The 24,183-nt window shown below is 43.6% G+C and overlaps 2 protein-coding genes across 4 annotated transcripts in view; both read left to right on the top strand.

The window, feature by feature from the left end:
* Window positions 1-656: 656 nt before the first annotated feature.
* Window positions 657-23,984, top strand: epg5 (ectopic P-granules autophagy protein 5 homolog (C. elegans)). 3 transcript variants are annotated; one of them, XM_083978926.1, is made up of 46 exons: window positions 657-786; window positions 1,153-1,272; window positions 1,699-2,379; window positions 3,097-3,357; window positions 3,458-3,656; window positions 4,226-4,362; window positions 4,461-4,568; window positions 4,669-4,742; window positions 4,838-4,946; window positions 6,051-6,165; window positions 6,244-6,394; window positions 6,534-6,695; window positions 6,785-6,942; window positions 7,300-7,451; window positions 7,611-7,751; window positions 7,885-8,046; window positions 8,745-8,867; window positions 8,967-9,229; window positions 9,316-9,456; window positions 9,556-9,700; window positions 10,423-10,620; window positions 11,018-11,125; window positions 11,236-11,358; window positions 11,611-11,777; window positions 12,359-12,595; window positions 12,686-12,809; window positions 12,912-13,056; window positions 13,292-13,463; window positions 13,577-13,739; window positions 13,832-13,974; window positions 14,068-14,224; window positions 15,347-15,541; window positions 15,635-15,848; window positions 16,498-16,685; window positions 16,807-17,014; window positions 17,111-17,186; window positions 17,603-17,706; window positions 17,805-17,980; window positions 18,689-18,913; window positions 19,002-19,211; window positions 20,044-20,188; window positions 20,275-20,517; window positions 20,905-21,118; window positions 21,662-21,880; window positions 21,988-22,102; window positions 22,200-23,984. In XM_083978926.1, the coding sequence occupies exons 2-46, from the start codon at window positions 1,219-1,221 to the stop codon at window positions 22,380-22,382; spliced, it is 7,788 nt and encodes a 2,595-aa protein (XP_083835052.1). In that variant the 5' UTR covers window positions 657-786; window positions 1,153-1,218; the 3' UTR covers window positions 22,383-23,984. The 3 variants fall into 3 exon arrangements, with proteins under 3 accessions (XP_083835052.1, XP_083835054.1, XP_083835053.1); XM_083978928.1 differs by lacking the exon at window positions 657-786 and adding an exon at window positions 797-979; XM_083978927.1 differs by lacking the exon at window positions 657-786 and adding an exon at window positions 797-1,027.
* Window positions 11,720-24,183, top strand: part of akr1a1a (aldo-keto reductase family 1, member A1a (aldehyde reductase)) — a 29,237-nt gene continuing 16,773 nt past the window's right edge. The window contains exon 1 of the mRNA XM_083978931.1: window positions 11,720-11,729. The gene's annotated coding sequence lies outside the window, so the exon portion shown is untranslated. The remainder of the gene's footprint in view (window positions 11,730-24,183) is intronic.

Raw genomic sequence — 24,183 nt, 5'->3', positions numbered from 1 at the left:
TATACAACTGCAGACTTACTTGATCATAGAACCTGTGATTTGTGAAAATGTAAAACTGACTAACTTTTGCTGATAACTCAAACACAACTGAGATTAATAATTGCATAGGCTACCTAATGATTTATACTATGTAACCCTAAGTGTTTTTTTTAATTCATGACTGCATTCTTATTGACCTGAAAGTCACAGCCATGTTATTACAAAAAATATTTTATTCAGACACAATGGTGTGATAACAACAACAGAATAGGAAAGTGTTAGTTTACATGATGGTCATTGCCTTTCACATATTTAGGACTAATGTAGCTACTGTCATTTGTACTAGCTATTTTAAATTTTGAGTGCCCAGATTTCACTCACCAGTAGAACTCTTCCATGAGGACAAACCATTAAAAGAAGCAAATTACTAACAAGTTCAAATGAACAGTCAGATATCCTGCAGACCTTTTCCATAAGAAAATGGTCACAAAACAACATAGAGACCAAAAATAGTGGCCATTAATGGCTAACAACTGATCTAATAAACATTAATTAATAAAAAAAAAAAAAAAAAAACCCCAGTAATATCGCTGATGACGTATACGTTATTCACCATTTGTTTATAAACATTGCGGTGTGCGTTTTGGCTCCGCCGGCTTTCCGTAGAGAGGTGGAGTAGTCACGTGGTCACGGATTGTGCTAGCGGAGTTCCTGGAAGAAACAAAACAAATGACAGCTGACCAGCTGACGGGGCCGCCGCCGCCTGTCACCCGCCGCCTCGATGTGTTGAAATCTTATTTTGACAATGTGAGCAACAATACGGGAAGCTCAGAACAGCTGGTGGATAGATTGGGAAGGAGGAAGAGAGCATAATAACACGTTAATAGCCAGGCGTTAGCTTAGCTTAGCCTTGGCAAAGCTGCTTCTGTTGTGGAGCTGCGACTGGTTTCGTTTTCCAGAAATAAATACGTTGGATAATGTGTTTGAGCTAAGATACGAGGTAGTTTCTGCCTTGTTGTCCTCCGACTTCTTCCGACGGTCGATACAAGTGTGTTTTGTTTACGGCTAATGACAGTGTTTATCTTGACAGCACAGCCAGCCTCGAGCTGCTTATCACAAGAAGTCGCTCGCTCGCGTTTCCAGCTAATGGTGGTTGTTTGTTTGTGTGTCCAGCCTCAGTCTGCTGTGTGCCAGCATGATCTGAGTGGGGAGGAGAGCTGAGGTGAGCTGTCGCTAAAGATGGAGGCTGTGAGACCAAAGAAGACCAAGGCAAAAACCAGCGGAAAGTCTCAGGTGACCTAAACAAAAAGTCCTTTACAGCCTTTCTTCAAATTACTGTGCTCTTTCCTTTTGAGGTCTACTCCAACAAGCATTGTTTTGGTAGTGGACAGTGATCCTATTTACATCAGATTTACACACACACGCACGCACGCACACACACACACACACACTCAGGTATTAATTTGACTATCCAATCCTACACATCTTTACACCTTTAAAAATTGAGAGCAAACTGGAAGATTTGCAAAAACATGGGAAGTACACATACTGTAACAGCTCCAAGTGACTATTTTTTGCCACATTAACTGTGATCTTTGCTCTTCGGTTACACACAACACCGTTTTTCACACCACTACAGTGCGGGTTTAATCAAAAAGTTAATTACCGGTATTAATAATTATTATGAATAATTTTCTATTCATTGCCTTATGTTTTCAGCTGGCCAGGAAGCAGAAACAGGCAGTGGAAGAAAAAAGAGCCTCAGCTTCCTCAGCACTTTGTGATGAGGCCTCCACCTCCGACTTTACTGACATCCCCCTCAGTCTGCCGTGTCAGGCGCCAGAGGAGGAGCAGCAGGACGTCGTCGTTCAGCCCCCTGACACCACAGCACAGGCGTCAGATCTGCTCTCTGAGAAACTGAGAATATCCTCGCCACAGACTTTGTCCACATCTGCAGTAACTAGGACTTCACAGTCAGCTCAGTCAGCAGAGACATCACAGGGTACAGAGCATCTGACAGAGTCACAAAAGGAGGAGGAGGAGGAGGAGGAGGAGAATGACAGAGTGGCAGCTTGCGGGGCCGAGCTTATAGCTGCACCGCTCACCACCGAGTTGGACAGAGACATACAATCATGGACTCAGCCCTGTGTTTCCACTCAGTTTGAGATCCCAAATGTCCCAAGTGCCCCAGCACTTTACCCATCCCTCCCCACACTGGAGGAGGGTCCTGTGATACAGCTCCATGAGCAGGCTGTGAAAAACAGTGCTAAAGGACCTGCAGTGTTGGCGCTTCCTGAGCAGGAATCTTCTCCTCCGAGTCTGCAGCCTCTGGAGTCTGGAGCTGAACTGTCCAGGAGCAAACTCTACCCAGAGTTACCCAAAACCGCTCCAGAGAGTCAGGTACATTGATACACAGATAAAACAACAAGTTGAATATGGCATACTGTTGTGTTTTGTGACCTGAACTGTTTTAATAACAGTGTTTATAATACATATATAGCTGTTTAGTGTCGAACAACATATTATTGTAAAGTCATCAGTGTCTTTACCATCAACCATCAACTTAAGACATAGTTACGTTTAATTTAATTCAGTTTATTTGATAGGGACAATGCAGGTTAACATAGTGACACTTCCACTCGTTACAAACAAATCAATGTGACTGATGTTCTGCATACAGAGATTATAGCTAATGCTAGTTTCCAACTCCCGTCCCTAGTTAGTTTATAAAGTCAGCTAAAGGTAAATAACGTGTTTGCTGCAAATAGATGCATAATTGCAAAAATCTTTTCACTCGGTCAGAAACAGAAATTTTATACATAAAACATATTATTATCATGTGAGCCTGTAAATGTTGGTTATGGTTGTTTGAATCATGTTTTCTGTTTTTAATATGCATTTATTACACAGATGTGGACGACAACTGTTGTCTTCACTGATTTAGTCCTGGTATCCACATTATCATTGATATTCTTTCTAAAATTATAATTTCGCCTCCAACATTATATCAGTATCAGTCAGTATCAATATTGATTGATCCATGCATCATATCCTTACATATGCACACACATCAGCGTGGGAGATAATCCTGCTCACCTCATGTCTTTGCTTCTGCAGCCGTTCTCCCTGGAGCAGCTGAGTGTCTGGGAGCCAGGCGGAGGTTTGCGAGCCTGGTTAGAAGGCGTTGAAGTGTGTGCAGCGCAGTTTTGTGCTCTGGCACGGCAGGAGAACCACGAACTGACTGAATTACTGCAAAATTACTGGCGCTGCCGCAGACAGCTGACCCAGTCGCACACGCAGCTACACACACAGTCGTCAGACTGCAAGAGCACACAGAATCGTCTCTGGAGCTTCAGAGATGAACAGCTTACTCTTCAGGTGTGTTTTTTGGCTCAATAAAGATGGAGATATTCAATAAATAGGCTTTTAATCGTCCTCTGCTGTTATAGCACTTTTAATATAAGTTTTTCTCCCCCAGGGTGTGTGTGCAGACCAGTCTAAGGTGTGTGGGTACCACCGCTTCCAGCAGGCAGATTTCAGTGAGAGTGTGCTGGCTGAGCTGAAGAGACTATTTGAAGCTCGCAGTGAGCTGCTCCATCAGAAGGTGGCGCTGCATGCGTACACTGCACTGCTGTCACGCCTACAGGTGGAATCATACTTGTATCATCTACTTAAAGGTAAGCTGCTCCAGACACTGTCCTGCTGATGTGAAGGGCACTCACCACCAGGGATGTCACAATTATAGATTTTCTTGGTACGATTATTGTCAGAGAAATAATCACAGTGTAACGATTATAATGCATTAATTAATTTCAAAACACTATGAATGTGTAAAATCAAATATAGCCAAATATAATTACATGACTTATTATATACGGTACACAAAATATGTTAAGTATATGTTAATATAGGATCAAATCCCCAAGGGGAAGTTGAAGTATGTCATTAATTGTCATCTATACCAAATGTTTAAGTTTATTTTAATCTTTTTTTTTTACTTACAAATGACACGCTAACATTTAAGTTCCTACCGGTTCAATGTTACGTTTGGTAAATTGACATTAACGTAATTTAACCCAGTTACTGTACATTTACCTTTACTTTGGTGTGACAGAGAGCAACAGTATTTAGGAATCTTTACAATGAATTAAATGTGTAGCGTTTAATACTGCGATTAATTGTGAAAAGAAGTAATCGTGACATCCCTATACTCACCTCATTGGGTTTGTGCTGTTTCTGTTTCCAGAATGTTCCGGCAGCCAAACTCAGCCTTGTTCTCTGCAGCCCCTCAAAGAGGCCATAAGTGTCCTGTTCAGCTTCACACGCAGAGTCCTCGATGACACTCAGTTCCAGACGGACATCCATCACTGGCTGGAGAGACTGGTACATGCACCAAGCAACCACTTTAATTACTTGCATGTTCCTGTGGTTGTGGTATTTTGTTGCTGGGTGTCCTCACAAGGCTCTGGTCCACTCTCCAGGTGGCAGTCCTGCTGCATGTTGGAGGGTCGGGAGAGCACCTGTACCTGCTCTGCCATCTTCTCTGCTGTCCTGCTGGGGTTGGCAAGTGGTCTGCACCCTTCCTCCAGGTTCGTCAAGAAACACAGTCTTTTATTGTTTTGCTTTTTTATGGTTGTTTCATACTGTCCATGTTGGCTGTGATGCTGACCGGAGGTTTGTCTGCCTCAGATACAGGTTTGGGGAAACACCTATGGAATACAGCACTTTATGCAAGCTCTGGCCATCCTAATGTCACCTGCCAGGTAAAGTGCCCCCTCCAGATTTGGGTCCAGGTCCACTCAGTGGGCAGCATCCTCACATCTCTAAAACTTGTGGCTTCTTCTTTTTTTTGCCTCAGGCACCGTGCAGAGTTCCTGGGACACATGAAGCCATGTGAGAGTCAGAGCTCTGCATCCTCTGGACCTGAGTCTGGAAACTGGACCCTAGTCGATGAAGGTGGAGAGGAGGTGAGTGCAAAGAGTTAAGGTAAAATGCAGGGAGACTTCAGGTGTATGTATACAAGAGACAGAGGGAAATAAAAGCTGCTAGTAAAAAAAAGACAAGGCAAGGAACCATAGTGATAGTGTGAACAATGTTATTTCCTGTTAAATCTTTCTTATGGCCTTTGTTCTGATCTGCTGACATTTAAAGAGGAACTATGCAAGTCTGGTTGCTTTTCCTCTGTTTTGGAAACCCTCCGCCTGGCCATGTGCATTTGTTTTTTAACAAAACCGGCGAAAAATCAATTCATGGAGCGGTGGATAACGTTATATAACATTTACGGTGTTACGGCGTGTATATTTGTGTAGTCTTAACTGTCATAAACAAAAGATTGCGGGTTTTGGAGCGCGTTTGTGTCACGGTGTGCAGAGACGAGAGCTGGAACACTGGGGCGGCGGCCAACTACACTGATGTTGCAAAGTTGGTTTTCAGCCGTGAGATGCCAGGTGGAAGGCAGAGAGTCTCCATTCTCACTCGTAACAAGTTACAAGTCATGTAGTTAACTATCACAATTACTCTGGAGCTTTTTAATTGAGGTAAACATGTAGCATAGCCACGGAAAAAATCCTGCTTAGATCCTCTTTAAAGCTACTGAAAAAGACACCAAAAAACACCTATGACCATTTGCATATCAGTCTGATGGCTTAAAACTTTGGCTGCTGCCAGTACCAGTAGTACGAATGTGTTGCTGAGGAGACACTTTTTATTTTATTTTTATTTTTTTAAATAACATCTTAAGATACAGCTGTTTAATTATTTTTAAATTTTAGTAGGGTTTTTGATATTCATGAAAGTTTGTGAACCTCTTTGATATCTTTCACTTCTGAATATTAGATCAGCTTATTAGATATTAAATAGGCAATGCATGCGAGTGAGCTCATAGTCTGCTGTCACTGTAACACAGAAAATGTTCACAATCTAAAGTCTCTCCCATCAAAAGAAATCTCAGTGTTGGTTCTTACTATATCATATATATAGCTCTAAGGAAATAGGTTTAAGTAGTAACTTTGACTGATTTTTTCTAATCCATTACCCTGCGGCTGCGTTGCTCTGCTGATCTCTGTGTTCAGGATGAAGACCCAGAGAGCAGCTGGCTGCTGCTCTGTGAGGAGGACCTGATCTCCTTGCTGACCCAGTTCCCCTTTCAGCAGCTCTACTCACACATGCTGGGGATGAGCAAGCAGGGTGAGGCAGTCTGTCCGCCTTCTGTCTGTTGGTTCCTATCACTCAGTGAATGAGCTGACGGGTCACTCTTGTTTTCAGGTGTGTATGAGCCACAGGCCTGCTCCAGTCAGAAGATGATGCGTGTGTTTGCCTTTGCTTCGTCCCTCATCGAAATTCTTGCTCTTGGCCTACAAACCTACAACAGAGCACGATACAGACAGCTAGTCAAACGAATAGGACACATCATACGGTCAGTGTGAGAATTATAAAAGCAAAAAAAATATATAGGTTTATACTTTTTTTTTGCCAAATTACAGCACTCTTAAGATCAGATGTGCACAATGTTAAATATCGACGATGTCTGTCTGTCTGTCTCTTCTTTCCCTCAGGATGACAGTGTGTTATGTCAGTGATCACTGGGCCCAGTATGTGAGTGTGACTGGTGCTGATGGATCCAGCTCTCACTTACACTCTCTGTCTTTGGACAAGCTGCAGCTGGAATACGATCACCTCTTCCTCAGAGCTGTTTTACATGTACTCAGAAACAAAAGGTGAGTGATTGGCCACACGTTTCTATCTCAACTGGAAATAATTCACTTCATAGGTTTACCTGTTCATTCCCTGTGGTCCCCTCTCACAGGCTGGGTATTTGGTTGTTCATGTCTGAGATGCCATATGGGACTCTGTCGAGCTCCATGCTGTGGAGGGTCCTTTATGTTATGCAGAGCGCAGAGACAGCAGGACTGGAGACGCTCAACGCTGGTAGTGACACACACTCCTGCATTCAAGCACTCAGAGGTACCAGTATGCATTACACCTGTGCAAGTATACACTTAACCTTAAAGGGATAGTTCAACATTTTGGCAGATTGGCCCATTGCCATAATCCCTATAGTCATAGCAGTAGGTTCATTACCTTTAATTGTCGGTGCAAGCTATTCTTTAGAACGGCGGAGCAGAGCCGTGAGCTGCTCAGAGCTACGCTACGGAGGCTCATGGGATTTCTTGGTTTCCCTCATCAAACTCATCAAATACACAATCCAACAACTCCAAAACGCTCTGGTGGACAAGTTGTGACCTGCACATTCACCACGCTAAGAGATAATAACATTATGAGACGGAGTTGTTTAATATTTCACAACGGTCTCTCCCACAGACCCAGAGCACCAAGTGAGATTTGAGCAATGGTTGTGCGAGGTGAACAGCTCTGATGGCATCTCCCTCCTCACTGCACTCGCACACATGGCCACGCCGACTCATCACTCTGATCCCAGCTTCATCACAACTATAACTCTGCTGATTTACCAGGTATGAGCAGGAAGGGGCACAATAGATAACAACGGAGAAAAGATGTGTCCAACATGTGTGAAACATTAGAAACTTGTATTGTTTTACCCAGGGTTCATTGTGCAGCATCATTTGGTCCATACCATGTTCTTTGACATTTCTCTTCTTGCTTTGCTTCAGGTGTCGTATGTGAGTATGTCCACCAGAGAAATATACTCTAAGGTTGGGAGGGAGTTGCTGGCTGCCATAGCAACAGCCCATCCCCATGTTGTATCTGTGCTCCTGGAGAGGCTGAGGGAAACCATACAGACCGTTGGAATGGTTGGTTTTGCTTTTCTATAACACTATTGTGGTTTCAATGCAAGAAGTCCTGCCTTCTGAATAAAATATGTAATTTGGCAGAAGTCAAACTCACAAGATTTTGTGTTTGCATGTGTGTGTCTGTGTGTGTTAGGTGGCTCTATACTTGTGTAAAGAGCTTCCTCTCAGTCTGTGGCAGCCGCGGCCCGAGGAAATCTGTGTGATCGGGGCCTGGCTGCTCCAGCATCCTCTGTCTGCTGTGGAAAACCGGCTGGCCTGCGTCATCCTGGAGGGTTTGAACTGGGGTTACACACAGGTAGTAGTAGTTGCATTAAAATGAATGTCAACTGCACATTTGTGAATTTGTTGTTGTTAAAGGGATACTTCACTCAAAATTGATAATTCACAAATTTTCTTCTCACCGTCATGCTATCAAAGTTAGTTATCAGTTATCAAAACATTTTTGGAGTTCCAGGGGGGGTCCGGCTGACAATGGATTTTCATATAATGGCGGCAGATAGAGCTCAGTTTTGAATCGTTGTTGTAAACCATTGGATGTATGATGTAAACATGGGTTAGGGTTCTTCCATGTTTACATCATACATCCAATGGTTTACAACAACGAAGGAACATCTTGTAGCAAATCTCGCGCATGCGCACAAACATCAACAGAGCCACTGGGATCTACTACTACAACAAGGCTAAAAACAGAGATCAATTTTTTTTTTCCAAACAACTTTTTCATGTGCCTGGACACTTGGGTCAGTATGAACGAGCAGTATGGAGGTATTTGGATGTTTCATAGTGTGTGTTTTGGACAATTCATTCCGCCGCCATTACATGAAAATCCATTGCCAGCCGGACCCCCCCCCGACCCCCCCCCCCCCCCCCCCCCCCCCGGAACTCCAAAAGCGTTTTGATAACTCCGAAAGTCCTTTCTTGGCAAGACGGTGAGTAGAAAATTGGTGAATTATCCCTTTAAATGACTGAAATGTTTATTTCCTCTCCTGGCAGGATGGCTCCTTGGCCCTGTCTTCATCCCTCCACAGTGAAGTGGCTCTGCTGGTAGTTGAAGCCTATCAGAAGTACCTTACTGACAAACCGTACAGCGGCCTCATATCGGAGGGAATCAAACAGGTGGCGTATCCGCCCGTTATCTGCACACATCAAGTCTGAGCCGCTTCAGCTGCATTCAACAAAACAACTTTGTTTCTGTTTCTTGTTTCTTCTCCTCAGGTGTCTTACCTCGCCAGTGTCCTTCGCTTGGGCGTTTCTCCTGAAGCATCCTTTAGTCAATGGGCATGGCAACTATTGCTAAGGCTGAAGCTCCATGGCAACGCTCAGAGCCCTAAAGGAGCCTGGTCTGTCCCTGCTCTGGCCTCCAACCCGCCCCCAGAACTCACACACACCCCGAGCATGCACTCGGTGCTCAGGGCTGTAAAAGCCGGCATCCCAATCGGATGCTATCTGTCCATTTCCATGACAACAGTGGGACACAGGTTTGTGCCGACACATCTAAATAAATATTCCTGGATGATGTGCCTGCTGATGTTGAATTAAGTTAATCCCCTGTGTGTCTTTCTAGCCTGGAACACTTTTGCACCGATGGTGTTGGGATGTTGAAGTGTCTGATTCAGTCTCGCCACCTGAAAGCTGCCGTGCATCTGCTGGACAACATCCTGCCCCCAACCTACCCTCTGAGCTTCTACCTGCTCAACAACGCTCAGTAAGACATGCACATCCACGACACGCTGCTTATCAGAGAGTAGAGAAGAAGCACTTGCATTTATTGTTTTCTCTGCTGTCATCCTTCTATTAATGGCAGGTTTGTAAGTTGCATCCAGCTGTTCTTGCAGTACGACAGCGTGTGTCCTCAAGGTGTGACACAGCAGGTCACTCACCGCGTAGCACCGCTCCTCACAGGAACCACCTACGGAGACAATGTTAGACTGCTCAACAGTGTCATTCAGGTTTGTCACAAAGAGCTTTTATTATATTGATATATTTCAGGTCTTCGGCCATCACAGAAAATGTTTAATATCTATAATGTTTAGTATGGAGCTAGAAAGTCTCATAATGAATAAAGTGCCTGCCTCTCAAGCGGAGCGAGCTGAGCCGTCACAGTGTAGCCCAGGACATTTCTATTTGTGTGTGCATGGGAAATATGTTTATGAATTTTATAATTGGAATGAAACATATTTGTGTGTGCATTGAAAATGTATTTGTGTTTTGATTCACATATACAGTATATAAATCCCCAAATACATTTGTGAATTTTCTTTTGTGCATTTATTCATTTCAGTGTGCATTTATTCATTATGAGACTGTTCTAGCTCCATAGTTTAGAGGAATGATTGAGCATAACTCTAACTAACTAAGATTTTATAGGGTTTGGAAGAAATATTAGAACAAACTGCAAAATCTTAATTTACTTTAAAAAAAAAAGAAGGTAATGAAAGCCAGTAATATTAGAAAGTGGTCAAAAGAAAACTGAAATATACCAATGGTTTATGCATGAAATAAACTACTAACATGAGATATACATTTTCTCAAATAAATACTTTTCCAAGTAAAATAAAACACAAAATATCGATGAAGTTAGGGCTAATTTGAATCAATACTATCCTTTAAAATGATTTCCTTCTCCAAATAAAAGATGTTGTGTGTGAATGTGTTTGTTTTTTTCTTCCAGAGTCACGTGGTGGAGAGTTCACAGGCCGGTCGTGTCGGGGCCGCAGCAGTGCTCGAGTTTTGGGTGGGAATTCTGACTCAGCAGAACCTGTGGTACAGAGACAAAACCGTCTTATTCCTCATGGATCAGATCTGCTGCGCTGCATTCACACACAACCAGGAGGAATGTGTGCAGAAACTCCTCTACCAACAGCATAAGGTGTTAACTCAGTGTTTTTAAGGGGTTTGCATAATTCAGTGGCTCTTGTGGGTTTCAGAGATCCAGATGTCTGATTTTAGAAATGTAAATTGCCTTCAGTATCATTATAAAGGTAAATATTACATTAACATTTAATGGGCGGCACTTTATAGAAAGAGGAAACTTTGGATTTAGTACAAGGCTTAGTGCTGTGGAAGCAGCATTTTATTCATGTACATTTATGAAACAGGTCTGCTTTCATCAATTATCCTTTAAGCTTGAATTAAGATGGGATCCTTGATTCACCAGCCACAGTTTTTCATCACGACACCCTGAGGAAACCAGTGCTTCTCATAAAAAAAGGAACAGCTACAGTGTTGCTAAATAATGTTTTCAATTTTTTCCATACCTCATGCAGAATGCCTTGGGTTACCATGGAGATCGGGGTCTGCTCTCCTCTCTGGTTGGATGGATTGCTGGAAATTGCACACCCTCCTTCATTGAGGGCCAATCCCTGAGTGCTGAGGTAAAGCTCCCCAGAGCACCGACAGTGTGTGCTAAGTACCAAGGCTCATATCAGAAGAAGCGGTTCTCAGACCTGGTGTTGTCTGTGTCTGTGTCTGTGTTTGTCTGTAGGTTTGGTTCGCCTGGCTGGTGCTGAATATGGAGGGTGTGTTCGAGGAAGACTCTCAGCTGAGACGCTGTGTTGAACATGAGCTCCTGGCAGAGCCAACCATCTCCCCTGAACAAGCCTTAAAGGTATACTGACAAATTGTTGATTATTGGTATCAAAAAAAAAAAAAAAAGCATCAGTATGACTTTTCACAGTAAGTGCAGGGCAAACCGTTACACGCCTTCATGAACTGCACCTCACATCATCCGACCATACACTGCAGTTACACGTGCTTACAAAGCCGAAGAGCAGTAACACTGTAGTGAGTGAGTGTGGTAGTTTAGTCTAGTGTTGTTGTATGTGAGCTCATGTTAACAGTGTGCCTGTATCTGAGCCAGAAGGTGCACCAGAGGCTGAAGTTGCCAGTAGCGCCATCGCTACAGCGGCTGCAGGTGTACCGCTGGGCGTGTCAGGCCTTGGCCACGCCCACTGACCATCCACTCCTTCCTCTGGTCTGGCAAAAGTTCCTACAGCTCTACCTCAGACAGCCTGGGCCTGAGTATGGGTACGTTACACACACACAAACACATTCAGGGAATCCGCGGGGTCTTGAAAAGTATTAAAAGGTGATAAATCAATTTTGGGAAAATTAAGAACCTTAAAAAGTATTAAAAAGTATTTTCACAACTTTATAAAGTCTTAAATTTTAAAGGTATTTTTTCTGAATTAGCTGTCCAAGAGTTTGAGTCCTAAAAAACATTGTGGAAGTGTGTGAATTTATTAATTTTATTAAAAAACAAAGATTAACCGGTTCATGAAAAAGAAAAGAAGATTTTTGTTTTTGTTTTTTTGAGAGTGGAGCAATGTTTTTTTTGATAAACTTTGCCTTTAATTTATTATCCCAGCCTATTTTGAATTCTGTTGTATCATAGTGGTCTATAGTCTTTATCACAAAAACTAAAACTGTTACGTTAAAAGTGTCACTGATGTAAATGGTTACAGTTTGAAGCGGTGGTGAGGTATTAAAAAATATTGAAATGGTCTTGAAAAAGTTTTGACATTACTGTCCCTAAGCAGAGAAACCAGGAAATAGACAGACTCCATGTGCAAATACCGTGTGTGTGTTTGTGTTGTGTTGTCCACCAGGCTGGCTGCAGGTGGATGTATCGGGCGGAGGTTCTTCCAGGGTTCGTCTCAGGCCACTTTGCTCAAAGATCTGAGACAGAGAATACAAGAAGTGTCGGACTTCCATCACGCCGCCAGCCAGGCCCTCAGGGTGCCGCCACCGAACACGCCGTCATCAGACAGCCAGGGCAACGAACCTGCCGACAATCCACGTCCATCTTACCTCACGTCTCCTCAGCTGCACACAGAGATGGTCAGGTAGGTCACCGAAACTCTTGTTCCGCAGATGGCACCGTGTCATAGCCGTAGTATGCTTGCTGACTCTCAAAGCTGATTGGTTGTTCACAGGTTGTTTGGTGTGTTTGCCTTGTGGTTGGATGACGAGACATTACAGAAGCAGGAAGTGTACCTTCCCTCTCTTCCCCCAGAATATGAACCACACAGACTTGCACAGGTCATGCAGCGGCATCAGGTGGGTGTGCCTTGGCATTTGCTTTTTCTGTGAGTTTTATATTTACAAATATTCATCAAGTCCCTCTTACATATTAATTTATGTTGTTGTGTTATGCTGCAGGAACTGTGGCTGGAGTTCTTGGACCAGGAGCGTCTCCAGTATGATGAGAGTGAGGTTTTGTCTCTGTGGGAGAAGGTGCAGAGTGAGCCAACCTTCCTGCAGACCCAAAACCCTGGTTTCACCGACTACACCAGCCTCAACAATGGTACGGAGTTATGAATTAAATCAAAGCTATTACATAAAGGTTAACTTCAGCACATATACAATAGTGAATCATAAATTGAAACTGTACATATATGCTGTTGCTAGGAGCATTAATGATGCTTCACCGACCAAAATAGTCAAGTGATTTTCCTCCTAATCATTTAATTCCCTTTGCATTAAGACTTGGACCTTTTGGTTAGTTTTTCTATATGTTTGATGTTGTCCTCTGTGTGCAGCCAGGGAGCGTATCATGTCCAACCTGCAGAAACATCCAGTTCCACGTCCAGCTCCTGAGCGGCAGCAGCTGAAGGTCCCGGTGGCCGAGGTTCCTGCCGCCTGCCTCACTGACTCTAAAGCTGCTGTTGAACTGCTGCAACAGGACCTTAGCATTCTGCAAGACCAGGCCAGGTACGTACAGATACACAGAAACACATTCACTTGTTTGTACGTGGACAATTACACACGTTAAAAGATGTGCAGAGCTGCAGACTGATTCTGAAAGCACTTTGTCTCGGTGTCAGAATTGCAGTGGCACGTGAAGCCCAGCAGGTGGCGATGGAGCAGGAGCTGCTGGAGAGCCTTCCCCTGTTGTATAAGAACCGACCGGAGCAAGTCACCATGGCCCTGGAGTGTAAAGGAAAGGGAGGACAGCCGTGTCAAGGACCAGCAAACATCAGTGTCACAGTATGACCACTAAATCTGTATACATCACATTGTAAAACAGGTGAAGTCTCTTTCTGTGATTTATTAATTTGTGTGTGTGTGTGATCTTGTAGTGTGAGCGTGTCCAGAGACAGGAGGCAGTGCAGACTCAGATAACCTCACTGCGCAGAGACATCAAGAAACTCCAAACGGACGCCATGGCTCCTCCACCCCAAGACCTGGCGCAGGCGGCCGTCCACACTGAGAACTTCATCACGTCAGTATAAACAAGTTCTGTTCTTCATCCATCATAATAACATAATAAACTGGTTTGTTTTTACTCATGAGTGGAGTTTGTTTATGTGTCCAGGGCTCTGGTGAATATGTACAAGGCACAGAAGTCTTCTGCAGTGCAGCACGTTGGTGTGTCGGCCTTTTACCAGATCGTCTCCTTTGTGTGTGAGGACACACTGCGACATCCCCCGACACGCCAGTACCTGTCCTCATGTGTGGAGATACTGGGACAGGTGTGTGTCCAGATATATTTTACCCTTTGTATGATTTTTCCTTTAGAAAACCCAAAGTTAAACTGTCTCAGCTTGAACCATAAAACATTTAAAGGGATAGTTCAACATTTTTGGCAAATTGGCCCATTGCCCATAATCCCTATAGTCATAGCAGGAGGTTGTTACCTTTAATTGTCGGGGCAAGCTATTTTTAGAATGGCGGAGCAGAGCTACGCTACAGAGGCTAATGGGATTTCTTGGTTTCCCTCATCAAACTCATCAAATAAACAATCCAACAACTCCAAAACGCTGTCGTGGACAAGTTGTGACCTGCATAGGGAAACCAAGAAATCCCATTAGCCTCCGTAGCGTAGCTCTGAGCAGCTCGCGGCTCTTCTCCGCCGTTCTAAAAATAGCTTGCACTGACAATTAAAGGTAACAAACCTACTGCTATGACTATAGGGATTATGGGCAATGGCCCAATTTGCCAAAATGTTGAACTATCCCTTTAAGTATCCATGGGCAAGATGGTTTCTGTACCATACTGTTGATGGAGCCTCTGTCATTGAGGTTTCATAACAAGAGTGTTGAGTATTTGAATTACTTCAGTTTTGTGGAAACTCCTGACTCCTGACTCTAGACTGAACTGGTTATTTATTTACGTAAGTTAGTTGTTGTTTTTTAATGTATCTCAGTATCTTTAAATGCATTAAATTAAATGTAAGGAAATATTTTAGGATCTTTGTATAGGAAACCTGGGCACTTTAAAATGTGTCCAGATATATTTTATTTTCACCGTATTTTGTATTTGTAAATGACTTTGTACACCTTTTTCAAATGCATTGTACTTGACTTGGTCATTTTAAATGTGGAAGTGGTGTGCCTGTAATTGCCTCTGTGCTGTCCACTGTTTATTCATGTCGTTTTATGTATCAGGTTTTCTTCTGGATTTTAGATCGTGGTCCGTGTCTGTTGTATGTTACATGTTGGGACTGCAGATGGAAATTAGCAGCAAGCTAAATCTGGCGCAACCATCGCCTCATTTCTTGCAAATGATAATGTCATTGCACACTGTTCTTTAAATAAACTAAAAAAAAAAAAACACAGTACATTTTTTACAGATCAAGTTGTATTTGTCTTCAGGTGTTTATCCTCAACAACCCAGAGGAGTGCGGCCGTGTCCTGAAGACCATCCTGGAGCAGCGGCGTCTTTGCCCTCTCATCTCTCCGTTCTTCACCCCTAACGCGGCGCCCAGCGAGCTTGTCTTCCTCTACCAGGACGTAGTGACTTCCCTCCACCTCGACAGTGCTGACGTCATCTTCATGCTGCTCACTAAGGTTAGTCCAGAAACGCAACACATCGAAGAAGTAGTAGACAACAGAGCAAATCCGCCACAGTCCAGTCACAGCTCTGTGTCTTCCTCCCTGCAGTTTGACTTGTCCCAGTGGCTGAATGAAACCCATCCTGTGTTTTCGGAGAGAACGCGTTTGCTGGAGTTGGTCCACGGAGCTCTGTGTGTCTGTGGCCGAGACCCAGAGCCTGAACTTCTCACGCCTTTTCACTTGTTCACCAAACACTGGACGTGGATTTTACGGCACCATTTCCCTGACCACTACAGTGACTGCCTGCGTCTGCTTATGACCAGTAAGTTTGTGTGTGTGTGTGTGTGTGTACAGACTATTCAACTGAATTTAATGATCTAAATAATTATTAACTCAGAGAGCCACAAAGTGAATCATTATTTACTCAATAAAATCATCAAATATTAATTTTTTGAATCTCACTTGCACAACAGCTGAGAGGACATCACATAATGAAAGGCTAGACCACATCAGACATTCACACAAGTACTGAATCAATTGAGAATGGCCTTGTCACATTGAACAGCATCTTTTCATTGTGTGTTGCGTTACACTTTACCTGTAAGTGCACTTAAGAGCCGAGCCTGCTTTGAAAAGTCTACTTCTTCCTCATTCAAGTGACTCAATGAAAGCACATTCATCGCCCTGAAAGACTACCTCCCACTCATCTTCCCACCAACAAAAGATTAAATGAATTAATGAATGCCATTAAAGCTGAGTCATTTCTTCAACCTACAGAATCACATCTGAGTCTACAGGGTGTTTTATCAGGACACTGTTTGGGTGTCTTTGATGTAGCGCTGTGAGAGGAGTTGGTACCAAATAGAGCCACAGATGCCAAGCCAGTTTAAAAGCAAATACTGTGTTTTATATTAGGAATATGCAGCAATGTATTTGTTCACCAAACTAAGGCTTTTTTTTGTCCTCACCAGGTTCATCAAACCAGTTACTGAGTCCAGAGTGCTGGAAGGTGACTTTGCGAGTGCTGGGCTGTTTACCTCCTTCACGCAGCATCAAGGGCAAAGCTGAACAAGCCCTGACTACCACTGACACCCCGGGTCGAGCCGCTGGGCCCCAGGCCTCCTCCTACAGATCCCCTGTCAGCCTTTCACCTCAGCAGGTCACTCATGTTAATGTTGTCGGTATTAGATTCAGACCCTCTTCGTGGCTAAAAGCTAATATTTAAATTTTAATGAATCATTAATCCACTGATCCTGTGTTGTTTCCTTGGTTGCAAACAGGTGGATGAGACGGTCGATTGGTTGAGCGATTACTTCCTGCGGAGTCGGGTCAGTAAGCCAGACCTCCGCAGCTTCGGCCTCTACTCTGCCTGGACTCCCTACATCAGCGAGGTTGTTTCCTTCTGGGACCATTTGATCAGTTGTCTGATCAGTGTGCAGCTCAGCAGCTGTGCCAGGGAGTCAGTGGGCAGCAGCAAAATAATGAAAGGTAACCACCAGGTGTCTGATGGCATCAAGGCACGCATATTCCCTTTTTTATGTTACCTGTGGTTTTGAAGGAGAAATGTCTCTTGTGCTCTCACAGCTCTGCAGGACCTGCACAGTAAGACAGCAAAGTTATTCAAGCCTTGGATCTTTCCTGTGGACACTGATGATGGAGGGTAAGCACTGCACATCCACTGCTCTCAAACACTTTAGACACTGGAGCGCTGTTGTCAGTGCAGCAGGTGTGAAACAGATGTGAGTTAAAAGAGACTCTAGAGAATGTAGCAGATACAAAATAGTTATAGTCCGCAAAATAGATTTTCTTTTCCAGATGTTTTCCTTATGGTGTTGTAGAAGTTGCATTACATAACTGACCTGGCAGTGAGAGATTCATTTATCTCTCACAAATAATACCTTACTCAAACATGACACTGCTCAGAGAGGAAGGAGTGGATAAGATGTTTACTTTTGAGAGTGACTTATACATCAGCTATGCCAAAATATCAGTTAGCCAGAGGGTTAAAGCGTGAATCTCCTGCTTGACACAAAGTGAAAAAAACAGTAGGTCAGAATCAATGTCTCTCTTTCTCAGTAACCTCAAGTGTTACCCGTGGCTGGAGACCGATGCGAACGCGGCAGCATCTCTTGTCGGACTCTACGCTCAACTCACCGACATGCTGCATCACAAATTCAGAGGTGCGTCCTCAGCTGTGCTGTGTTTACTATGAGTGAGTGAGCGTTTGAGTTGTTTGTTGCCCGTAATGTGGAAGTTATTTCTAACATGTGCGTTACAGATCGACTGCTCCCAGGCCAGAGAGGGGCTCTGTGGTTGTGTATGATGCAGTACTGTGAGAGCTGCACCTCACCTCGTACGCCCGAGTACCTCCTCTACCTGTACCACACACACCTGCGCAGCCTGCCCTGGAGACACCTGCACCCCGACACTCAGCTCATGCAGCAGCTTTTCAATGTAAGTCACTCTACCCCGCCAACTCCTGACCCCTGCCCCCTGCCCCCCCTCCCTCCGGTCCAGCCGTACATGACACAGCGGAGCTTGTTAACTTGAGACCCTGGTCCTCGGCCTCAGGTCCTATTATTAGCCTCACTTCACATAATTACAGTCTCAACACCCTGTTCCTGGAAACAAGCTCCTGACTGTCCAGCCGACATGGTTCTACAGAAACTGTGACACAAATTTAAAAAAAAAATTGTGTTATAAAATAAAAGTCAAATCATAAAGACTTTTATAGTAGTTTAAAATTATTTTCTGTGAATGGTAAAACATGTAGATGCGATTTTTATTATGCAAATGAAATATCATCAGTTTTGTATTTTGTATAAGGTTTCTTTTTTGACCCCTTAAACACTTTTTGCCACTTATCCGCTGTATCTGGAACCATTTATGCATTTGCAAGTTTCTCTTTCAGCAACAGTAAAATACATCTCATATCCTGTGTTTCTTATTTGAGATATTTCTCATCTGATTTATATAGAGTTATTCTGATAACTTTCAAGAACCGCATTATCAAATAAGGGGTAAAGTTTGCATTAAGTAGCAGTCAATCGTATAATGGGTTATCAGTTCAGAGTACAGTCATTTGAGACTCAAGAGGTTTGATTAGTTTGTATCTGTAGTTATTTAGATTTTGTTTGTTTCCTTGTCTTGCTGTGTTGACAGGTGGAGCGGGGAAGTCCCAAGAGCTGCTTCCTGTTTATGGGAGAAGTGTTATGTGAAGTTAACTGGGTCAGCGTCCTGAGTGACCACTTACAGATCCCTCCAGCATCTTCAGCATATCCAGCTTTACCTGATGCGGGTACTCAGAAGGAGTCACACACCATGTTGGTCTATCTGCTGTACATGCTGGTTTTTCTGGCGAAGGAGGAACAGCTCCTGAGTCAACAGGTGAGTCTGAAACTGTTAAGTTTCACATGAGGAACCGACCTCCTTCCTTCCCCTCTCTCATTCATTTCCACCCCTCCTCTCCCTGCAGGACTCCCCTCTGCTCAGTCTGTTGGTCCAGTCCACCTCTCTGCCCTGGCATCAACTGGACCTGTCCTCATACCAAGGCATTCTGGGATATGTCGGTACCCACTACCCTCCCTCTTTGCTGCTCAGCGGTGATTCTGCTCCTCAGCTGCTGCTGAAGTCACTTCGTAGCGCTGCTGGGCTCCACCCCCGCCCTAATGAAGTGCCACACAGGGTGAGACACTGCTGTGTGTTTTGCAAATCACAGACTTATACATGCATCATAAACGTCTGAAGGTTCACCTAGTCTCAGTCTCCATTCTGCCCTTCACATTTAAGTCCACCTATCTAGGTCTTCAAGTCCTGAGTTTCACCACAGAACTTCACCATTAGTGATGTAATACTGAGAGGATGAATGTAGTGTTAGGTGAATAAATTAAAAGCTTATTCACTAGATACACCTGAGATTTCATGGGAGTCCAATTATAGGAAAAAAGTAGGTATTCAATATAATTGTCACTGAAAATACACAGGAACCCTAATGTATAATATATTCATATATCTGTGGTAATCACCATTAAATTTAGACTTAAACAATTCAGTTTCCTTTGCCAGCTCTGTATCAGAGTCAGCCAAATCACATAAATGTAACGCTTAAGCATTTATAAATGTTCCAAGTCGACAGACTTTGGCAAAAGCTATTCAATACACTTCCAAGTTACAGGATCACTCTGAAATCCATCCATATGTTTTCTTCAACTTTGCCAACTTCAGTCTCATGTACTATTAATGAAAATATGCTCAAAAAATGTGGAAATTAGATGAGACTCAGCATAAAACACAAAACTAGTAAATATAAGATGGAATCAATGTACGGTATTTATTTGCAGAAGTGACAAATGTCAGATTTCACCAAACAGTACAGTAATATGGAATATCCCTCAAAGTGATAATAAGATGCTGTAAATGGCAGATTATTGTACATTTACTAATGCATCTGTTTTTCCACGGCATTAACCCACACATGAAAAAACAACCTCTAATCTCGGGTACTGTCCATCCGTCAGGAGGAGACGCTGAAGGCTGCAGCGTACGTGTGCTGGTGCGTGCAGTCGCTGGTGACTCTGGAGCAAGGAGGCAGCATCAGCCTGAACAGCCTGGAGGCTCAGCTGGAGACGCTACTGGAGAGCATCGTCACATTCAGCCCACCAGGTGAGAGGTCCTCACCCTCAGTAACATTATCACCCATACGTCATCAATACGTATCATTCATCCACCTTTCCACTTTTCCTCTGCAGAGACGGGATTGGAGCAGAGGCATATGGCGTTCTGCGGCCTCTTCAGCGACGCTCTGGCTTTGCTGAACGGAGTCGGTGTCTCAACAGGCGAAGCCCTCGCTGCTCATGTCATTACCTGGCTGGACAGGAAGGGGAGGGGCTTTCCTATTCTGCCTCTTCTCACGGCTTGTACCAGATGTCTCGCATCAGTGCGGCACATGACACGCATCATGGAGGCGTGCATCACAGCGTACTTCAATCACTGTAAGCAAAGTCACATTTTTTTTGTTAGGTTTTTTTTTTTTTTTAGCTCCCACACATTATTTAATTAAGGATTAGTTTTGATTGTAGAGATGTCAGCTTATACAGTGTTACAGTAATTGGAAAGTGCTTAAAGAATTTCCTGTGGCAGAGATCTCTGTATCCAGACACATGCTAGCAAACTGTATATAAACTACTGGTGTTTAACATAATATAGATATTTAAGGCTTTGGGTTTATTTCTGTACTGCCAGTATTCTCCACATACATGTTTTCAGTTGATATACCGGTAGTATGTTTAATGTCTCTATTAAGTGTAGCTTAGGGTTAGTTAAATGTGATATCAAGGTTTCTCCTCCCAAACTCTTTGTTTTTCATTCTCCCTCTTCAGCTGAGGAGGAGTCTGTGGGTTGGGGTCCAGTGTTGGCGTCACTGCAGGTGCCTGAGCTGACAGTGGATGACTTCCTCTCCGAGAGCCAATCAGGAGGCAGCTTCCTGACACTCTACGCCTTCATCCTGCAGCGCCTCAACACCGAATACACAGCAGCCAATGAGAGAAGGACCCTGGCTCTCATTAACACATGGACCAATCAGGTTTTCCCCAGGTTTGGCCCCCTTCATTATGTCATCTCACATCAGCCCCACTCTGTCTAGTTCCCTACAACCTGGGTGTCAGACATGTTTTCATTATCCACAATACACAGTTAACTTAAATCTAGAGCCTGTTCAGGGAACCTTAAATTGTCTGGCTCTTTGGCCCCCTGGTTGTTTTTGGCCACTAAGGTGTGTGTGTGTGCATGGGGGGCCGTTCAGATGCAGCGTCTTTTGCACGAACAAATCCATTAGTTTCAATGTAGACACACGTATATTAAAATGTGTTTGATGATCTTAAACATTTAAGTGTGACAGAGATGCAAAAACACAAGAGTGCAGGAAGGGGGGAAATACTGACAGTGCAGTTATCAAGATGTGCTTCCCCTGCTGCACAGGCCTTTGTCACCTTGGTCTCAAAAAATAACCCCTGCTCTCCCTCAGTTTAACTAGATAGTGTCAAGTCAAATAACTCCAAAGAAATGTAATTCACACATCAACCTGTAAAGCTGTGTTAACCAGTTTATGTGCTGTGATGTGTGTTTTTTTCTGTCTAGTGGTCCAGGTGATGAAGCCAAGCTATTTCTTTGGTGGCACAAAGCATTGAACCTGTCAGCGGAGCAGCTGCAGCCACAGGCGGGCCAGACTGAAGTGTCAGGAGTCATCTTGGGTCTGTTGAGGTTGCAAACCAGACTGCTTCAGCTGGGGGAAGAAAGACTGAACTCTGGGCTGCTGGGAGCTATCGGCCTGGGGAGGAGGTCTCCTGTTTCTAATAGGTACGCTGCTTCCATGCATTTACATGCAAATGAAAACGCCTATAGTGTAATATTGATTTGCCACTGTTAATGAACCAGCTGCTAATGTCTATCTACTGTCCATGTAGGTTCAGGGTGGTGGTGCGCAGTCTGGCAGCTTTCCTGTCAATCCAGGTACAATCAGAGACTGAGGTCCGACTCCAACCCACCAGTGACTTGCAGCTCTCTGCGAAAGCACAGCAAGTATGTAACAACAAGTGTAAATACAGTGTTTTCATTTTATACTCTACAATTTTCTTCTTAAAATAACCTCTGTTTCTGTTTTTTTCTGTGAATGCAGACTGTGGGGATGCTGGAGGCCATGCCCAGCAATAAGCAGTACGCCGAGTTAGAGGACTCTGTGAACAAGGCTATCCAGTTCATCCGATACCCAGGACACTGTCTCAAAGACGCGCCCCGACTTCTGGCTCTGCTATCCAACCTCCTGTACCCCGACCTCAGATACCTGCACATTATCCGTTAATATTGACTCGTGCTCGAGACTGATTCAAAACTATGTCGCCCTTCTGTGGCCATGACAGTGATAGTGACTTGTTCTGTCTGTTTTGTGCAGACAAACTCTTGCTGGAGTACAAAGTTTCCAAGTAAAGGCACTGGTGGGTGCCGAATCGTTTTTTGCTATATATCACTTTTCGACTGATAATGTACAAGGAAGGATCATTCAAGCAGTCAGGAATATCCGAAATGTTATGTGCTAAACACTGTCTTGCACTTTTCTTTGAACGCTCATGTTTATGCCTTGTTGCTTTTTATATAACTGGCCTGTTGGATTTCAACACCATTTCTTCTCCTCTTGATTTGGGAGAATGTTACATATTTATTGAAGCACAATCTATGAATCAGAATTCATCTCCAGGCTTTAGGTCTCACTCTCTCACCTGCATGTGGTATCTTGCAGGGTTAAGTTGAAGGGTCCACAAATTATCAGCAGGAAGCTGAAGGACAGATCTAATAGGCTTACGACTTAGTAGTACCTTCTTAAAATGAGGAAGGGGACATAGCAGGAAAGCTGATCACAGGTTCAATGCCTGATAACAACTCTTGAGATTTGCTGTTGATGCTAGCATCAAGCTAAGAGCTGCCGTCTGAAATGTTTCAGCTTTCGGTACTATACACATACAGATGGATGAATACAGAGGCTGCCTGTGCGAAGTGGTCATCTTTAGTAACAGAACATTGTCCAGTATTATGTTCATGTCCACGCAAAAGTGCTTTGCTTGTTTCTGCCAAAGAGATGTTATTTTTATCTGCTCAGTCACTTAAACCTCTTGACCGTGTTCTCTGGTTGTTTCATCTGTGTCTCCTAGGTACAAAAACAGCAGTTTGAAAAAGCACACGCACTAGAGGATACACCAAATACCACTTACAATGTGCCACACCACTTGGCTTCCTTATAAAGTAGTATGTCCTCTCTAATACAAATTGCTAATGCCACTGGTATGACTGAAAGAGCAGGGATGTAATGTTGTTGAAGCTTAACTGGACTCGCATACAGATGTTGGGGCATTTGAGGATAAAGCCAGACTGTAGATCAGATTTATCAGACCTTCAGACTGTTTTGTGTATACAGAAGATGTTTCACATTTTAATTATCTACATCAGTTTACCTCCTGTGTTGCTCTGTGCCATCAGAATAATAAGTGTGCTGCACTTCTGCAGCCTGAAGCTCACCTTATTGCCTGTGTTATGTGGTGACTGTTAATGTCAAATGCGTTTCTTTTTTATGAGTCAGTGATGAGGAATGGGTCTGTGGGGGGAGCTACAGAGAGAGGCTTCACGGAGGAGGTGTGGTTCTGTCTAATAAAGCATCTCACTGTCTCACAGCTGAGATTTATCCGTTCAGCTCTGTGATCTGGGACCGTATGTAATACATGGAGGCTCTGGGTAGATCACATGGAGAGACACCTGAGTGGGACACCAGGGCATAAGCAACAAGTGGGGGAGTTGGTCAGGGTCTGGACAGCAAGTCGGGGAACGCAGCCTAGTCTACAATAAGCCTGAAATCTGCATTCTCTGTGAATAAGGTTGCAGATGGTCATATTGAAATTAAAGCTTGCTTGTAAGACGCCTGGTCAACATTTTTAAGTAAATTTTGCTCCAATTCATTAAGTCAGTTTAGCCAAATTAGTTCAAGGCAAATTATAACACGTCATGTACTTGGCCATATATTCTTCATAGCTGAACTAATATTCTAAGGCTTTAGAAATATGTCAGTGATTTTATGACAAGTATCTCTTGCTAAATACAATTAAAAAAAAAAAAAA

This window comes from Trachurus trachurus (assembly GCF_905171665.1).
Source record: "Trachurus trachurus genome assembly, chromosome: 9".
NCBI classification, from domain to species: Eukaryota; Metazoa; Chordata; class Actinopteri; order Carangiformes; family Carangidae; genus Trachurus; species Trachurus trachurus.
This window is presented reverse-complemented; position numbering and strand designations above follow the sequence as displayed.